Source organism: Eurypyga helias, unplaced genomic scaffold (genome assembly GCF_000690775.1).
Source record: "Eurypyga helias isolate BGI_N326 unplaced genomic scaffold, ASM69077v1 scaffold40135, whole genome shotgun sequence".
Lineage (NCBI taxonomy): Eukaryota > Metazoa > Chordata > Aves > Eurypygiformes > Eurypygidae > Eurypyga > Eurypyga helias.
The window spans coordinates 4,905-10,938 of record NW_010254068.1 but is presented as its reverse complement, the minus strand read 5'-3'; the positions used below and the strand labels follow the sequence as shown (position 1 = coordinate 10,938).

The 6,034-nt window shown below is 55.8% G+C and overlaps 1 protein-coding gene across 1 annotated transcript in view; it reads right to left on the bottom strand.

The window, feature by feature from the left end:
- Positions 1-1,786, bottom strand: part of TM4SF4 (transmembrane 4 L six family member 4) — a 3,303-nt gene extending 1,517 nt beyond the window's left edge. The window contains exons 1-2 of the mRNA XM_010152882.1: positions 1,613-1,786; positions 1,286-1,375 (exon numbers count right to left, since the gene is read on the bottom strand). Coding sequence (XP_010151184.1) covers positions 1,286-1,375; positions 1,613-1,786 — 264 coding nt within the window. The remainder of the gene's footprint in view (positions 1-1,285; positions 1,376-1,612) is intronic.
- Between the last annotated feature and the right edge of the window lie 4,248 nt (positions 1,787-6,034).

Sequence of the window (6,034 nt, the reverse complement as noted above, 5' to 3'; positions counted from 1 at the left end):
CTGCAGCCGGGAATTCAGAGCCAGAGGTAGCGTCTCCCATCGGATCAAAGTGCTACGGGCGGAGGGAGAAAAGAAACGTACTGCCAGGTCTGTGGGTTTTCAGGCAGACCTGTCACGAGCCCCTCGCCCTGAGTGCCGCCGTGCCTTTTGCTGTAACTTAACCGTTACGGCACGTAGTAGCATACGAGTAACGGTGTGTCTGCGAACGCGCAGCAGTTCGGGTCGCAGTCCTGCTGCGGTCGTGCCCCCGCGCTCTGGTACTCCGCGTGTTCCCAGCTTGTCCGTCGGCACCGCGAGGGCGCAGGGCTGCAGCGGGAGCTGCTCTGCGGGCACGGCTGAGCGTGCGCACGCCACGGGGGCAGCAGCACAGCCCCCCCGGGGCAGAGGCGTGCATGGTACTCGCCGGGTTCCATCTGCTCTTCCAAGCTAGACTGACCTCGCTCACTGCGCACAGAGAATCGAGAGTGCCGGGGGGGAGGAGAAATGCGGCTCCATTCCCCCCCCGAAAGTCCACCTTCTTGGTGGGGATTGCACCGGAGACAGGATTTAGGGAAGGCTCCGTGTTAACCTCACACTCCTGATTCGTTTCCTACTTGGTCTTTCTTTTTTTTTCCATTGAAAACCCGTTCCTTTATGTAAACGTGTAGCAATCTCCTTGAGCCAAACAATTGTTTCAAAAGAACAGCTTTCCTAGGAGAAATACATTTATTTTTCCTCTAATCTCATTTTTAAACTGAAGCACTTGAAGCGTTTGCTGGTGCCCGAAGGTATCCGCACTTGGAGTGCGAAAGGAGGCCAGGTTCAGAGCGGAGCCTGGTCTACCCGGCCTTGAGCAGGAGGTTGGATTAGTTGACCTCCCGAGGCCTCTTCCAAGCTGCCACTTCCCATGAAGCTACCGACACACAGCCCATTGCGTGCGTCTGCGGTGAGTTGGGCTGGCGTGCCCAACTGCCAGAGGGATTCTAAAACTGCCACTGGGAAGGGGCTGCAGAGAGCTGTTAGGCCGTGCCAAGCAGTGCAGGGCTTCCGAGATGGGCTGAAATCGTGAGAGCGACTAGGTGCCTCATGCCGGCGGGATGCAGCAGGGCAGGACGGCGGTTGTACCCGCGGCACGCCAGCGAAGGCACCGCCAGCCCGGCAGCCTGTTTCTGCTCCCAGCCTCAAACCGCGGGGCTGCGCGCCCCCCGCTCCCCACAGCCTGGCCAGGCATGCCAGGACCGCGAGCAGCTACGTCTGTCGTACCAGAAACAGCTTAGCTTTTCCGGTTTTGGCAGGTCTCACTTACCGCAAACCTCTTCCCACAGCTCTCGTTCCCACAGCATCCACAGCAGTCGTTACTCTGAAGGCCCAGAAATACCAGGGCAGGAAAGATCATCTGCCAACAACAGACAGGGTTTGAATTGGGATGAATTCCAGTTACGCTGGCTCTTAATAGCAGAGTTCTGGGGGGCTTCTGTGTTGCTAAATGAAGTTACTTATTGCAGAACTGCTGGGTGACTTGTAGCTTATTTCTCAAGAGGAGACTGCAGTGTTGGAAGCGGCGTTTGGGGCGCTGGGGACATTCAGCAGTGCAGTCGGGGGGAGGCGGGAAAGCTTCAACTTGTATACTCACCAGTACACCGGATCCCAAGATCCCTCCGAAGTACCAAACCTCATCCGTAATGTGGGCATTGTTTTCGACCACCTTCCCTCCAGGGAAGAAGAGGAGAATGTTCGCGAGGGTGCAGAGCACGGCGAGGGGGATGAGCGTGGCTCCCAGGCACTTGGCACAGCCGCCCGCACACATGCTTCCTCCGCACGGCGAGCGCAGCCGTTCTCGGAACTGTCCTGGGCAAAGCAGCTCCCGAGGTGTTCACAAAATCCAGATTCTGCTGTGCCCGCAGCGGAGCTTAGCCTGTTGGCTGCTTCCCTCGGAGCCGTTGCGGTCGGTCGGGAACGCGGCGTGCCGGCTATTTATGCATTATCGCAGCCGTGATGTCAGTCTCTCAACGCCCGTAAATGCAGTTCCGTTCAGAGCAGTCCCTCATCTTACTATGACAACCAATAACCCCTGTTAATGTTTTACTGCTGGGGATGAGGCACTCCGTTATCTGGGCTCAGGTCACGGGTAGACATCCTCCGGTCTGGATCTTCGTTTTTCCAACACTTGGCCCTTCTTCCGGCTGCAGAACTGCTGCGTAAAGGCTGCCGTGCAAACACGTAACGAATAAGCCGATGTTAACAACAGCCGTGCACCGTGGAAGAGTTCCCGAGTGCTTCCCAGTCGCTCGCTGTTCTGCAGCTCTCGGGCAGGGTACGGATTTGCAAGGGGCAGCGAGTTACTGCGAAGGCAGCGCTGTGCAGCTCGCGCTGCTGAGTGAAGGCGCGGGAGCAGGAAAGCCTCAGCGGGCTTGCTCCTTCTGTTGTGTCATTGTGGGTGCTCCGAGGGTGGTGTGTTCCCTCGGAGCCCAGCATTTCATCTGAACTCGGGCAAAATTTCCCTTGAAATGCCGCTGCCCGTGGCAGGCAGACTGAGCTGACGCAGAGCCTCGCTGGCTTAGCCAGCGGCGTTTTCCTCGGCACGCGCCCCTGACAGCGCGCTCCGCAGCTCCTCAGCTGACACGTGCCTTCTCCTTCGCATTCAGCCCTCGCATAGCGTCCTGTGGAACTTGTGTTTGGATGATTTTCACACCAGTCTTCTTTCCTAGCAAATACTGACACATGCAATTCCATTGCTGTTCCCATGTGGACATGGGAATTCCACGTATTCCGATATGGACAACAGTTTCACTTTGCTCAGAGGATAAAGCCCAGGAAATTTGCATTTGGATTTGAAATAAGCCGTCCCTTAAATGCGATTGAGCCTTCGTTTTGATCCATATAGCTGATCTCTGCAAGGACGGGCAGCCCAGAAGCATCTTACACCTTGTGGAGTCACGAAATCCTGTGAAGCACTGAACCACCCAGAGCTGCCTGGAGCAGTCCAGGGCTCTGGATCAGGTCGAGTGGCCGTGCTGAACAACCCGGTTTTCACAGCCGCTGTCCTCTAGAAAGGACAGCAAAAAGAAACCCAAGTCACGGCTCATCCAGGCTAATTCCCTGATCCAGTCCATCAACAAGCCAGGCCACCAGTCGTAAGAGCTCCCAGCTGGCAGAGCAGGGACAGGGACACCCTGCACCACCCTGGGCTGGGTCCGGAGTCTGGGCCGGTCAGCTGGGGGCTTCTGTGCAGGAGCCGGAGGGTATGAGCAGCAGTGTCGGACTGCAGGGCCAGACCTAATGTTTTTAGGCAAAGAGCTTCTTAAGGTGCTGGAGCGTGTCCAGGGAAGGGAACGGAGCTGGGAAGGGGCTGGAGCACAATTCCCGTGGGCAGCTGCTGAGGGAGCTTGTGGGTTCAGCCTGGAGAAGAGGAGGCTCAGGGAGACCTTGTCACTCCCTACAGATCCCTGAAAGGGGGGTGCAGAGGGGCCGTCCATCTCTTCTCCCAAAAGGGATGGGATGGGACAAGAGGGAACGGCCTCAGGTTGTGCCAGGGGAGGTTTAGATGGGCTCTCAGGGAAATCCCTTCCTGGAAAGGGCTGTCAGGAATGTGCTGCCCAGGGAGGGGGCAGTCCCCATCCTGGGGGGGTTTCAGAGCCGTGTGGACGAGGTGCCCAGGGACATGGGTCAGTGGGGGGCTGGGCAGTGCTGGGGTAACGGTTGGACTGGGTGGGCTTAAGGGCTTTTCCAACCTGAACATTCTGTGATTCTAAAACAGGGAAAAACCCAGTAATGGGGTAAAATCCATCTCTTTTCCACTCGAGCTTATCTACAACCAGAGCAGCGGTTTCAGATCAGGCCCACACGGGGATGCATGTCACACCAGAATACCGCAGGTCTGATTGCAGTCCTGCTCAGCTCATTACCCCCACTTAAGATGGGCTGTTTATAAAAACCAAACCCCAAAACTGCTCTCAGGGAGGATTTTTGTCCATATAGGTGGGAATTGGTTTGCTCTTGCAGGCGGCATCTGCTGTTTTATGACCTGCCTGCTCTACAGAGACATTGCACTGGGGCGTGGAAGACCTCTTCTGCATGACATCTGTCAGTGAGGGGCGAACGCTTTCTCATTCCTTCAGCTACACAGATACGACACTCGCGTCACTCCCTCAGCTACGGCACGTGGGGTTTTCCAGGTGAATTCTGTGCGTGGGGTGTCCAGCGGGGTGTCAGTAGGTGCGCACCGCTTGCCCTTAAGCTCAGTTCAGTGCCAGTGCCACTCACTTGGCATTCTGCCTTTAACAACCGCCTGAATCAAAGGTCTTGCAGGAGGCGACTTCCTGTCGGGTACTTCCATGTTAGAGAATCAAGTCACCTGGGTTTGGTTGGGTTTTGGTTATTAACTCGTTGATAAGGTAATTCTGTTAGTGTTGCATACTCATAGTCCAGATTCTTCTCACACATCATGAGGTGGTTCTGTAACTGAAATAGTAGATAAACCAGCTGGTGCAATGATGAGACCGTTACGGGCTGATAAAGATACACATCGCAGATGTGAAAAAGGTCTTGGCTTGCAGCAGAATGAGACACCCAGTCTCTTGACACCTCTGAGTGCTGGTTGGGCCCCTGAAGGAGCGGGGAGCATTGGCCCCGCGTGCGTAAAGCAGTGTGTGCATGACCACCCAGGAGAGCCTTTTGCAAGGCTCCTGCTCATACACTCAGTGCGTCGTTCCCAGAAGGACCAGCGTTGCACAACGGCGAAGCAGGCAGGAGCAGATAAGGAGGTGTGGGTGACAGCAGAGCCCACGCGTGAGCTCAGCAGGATGGTGGCCTCAGGCTTGACGTGGCCTGCTTTTGCTTCCATGGCAAAGGCGCAGAGCTTGAAACATCCCGCGCTTCACCAGATACGTTAAATAGGCTTCCGTGGCGTTCCCAGTGGGTAGAGAGCATCTGTAATTTGGCTGAAGGGGAAGTGGCATCCAGCCTGAGCTGGAAAACACAACTCGGGTTGACTCAAATCTTTTTCCAGGGAAAAGCTGAGTGACTTGCACGCTCCGTCCCTCTCAAAGGGGTTCCTCCCTTCCGTTCTAGCCCACATTTCCCAGGGTGGTCATCTACCTGGGAGGAGGACCAGTGAGCCCATTGTCAAGCATTAGCCACAACCACTTGTCCTGGAGTAAATCCTCCTTTGAGGAGACTCTGTGGCTGGTAACTGGGTGGAGCCGGTCGATGGATGTTGTGTCATCCTGCCCTGACTCCACAACCCTAGCGATTTCCAGGCACTCCTTTCCGTGCAAGGATCGGGTGCTTCCTCTTCTCCTCCCTTGCTCGGTCATACAGAGTCCATGCTGGGCAGAGAAAGGTGAAAGGAGATTTTCCTGCAATAAACGATGGAGTGGATGGCCCCCCGGCTGGGGTGTAAGCGGTGATGGTGATGCCTTACCGATTCTTTGCCTGGTTTCTTGAGACAGACAGGCAATGATCTGCAGAGTGTGCGGGGGCCGAGGGGTGACGAACGGCTGATGGGATGGGTATAAAGGATAAACAGAGATAGAGCCCCACGCCCCATGGCTGTGTATAAACCCGCAGAGTGCGTGGTAGGGGGAGCTGCACATGGGAAGGTTCCATAATGGGACGCAGCGGCCCTGGACCAGAACCAGACGGAGCGTGGAAGGTAACCTGAAAAGCAGATTATCCCGGGTGCAGCGTGCGCCGGTGAGCCAGCCTTTCCTCAGCACCGCACTGGATACCATCACAGTCACAAGAAGATGCAGTTTTTTGTTGCCATGCATTTCCTGCTAATCTTGGTAACCAGATCTGGATTTTCGCTCTTGCTCATCTCTCGTGATGATATTTCATCTCTCTTCGCGTAGGTGAATGTGGCTTAACGTGTATTTCGATGTGTCCGTGCAGGCGTGGGTGGAGGCTGCTTCTGTCTCCCCTGGAGGCAGACGTCACGTGCAGGCGTGGTCTGAAAGGAAGGTGGGCTCCAGAGATACTCTTACCCTTTGCTAGATACCAGCGCAGCTGAGGAGAAAATCCTCCTGTGAGTTCACTAGCTCACCTGGCTGAGGAA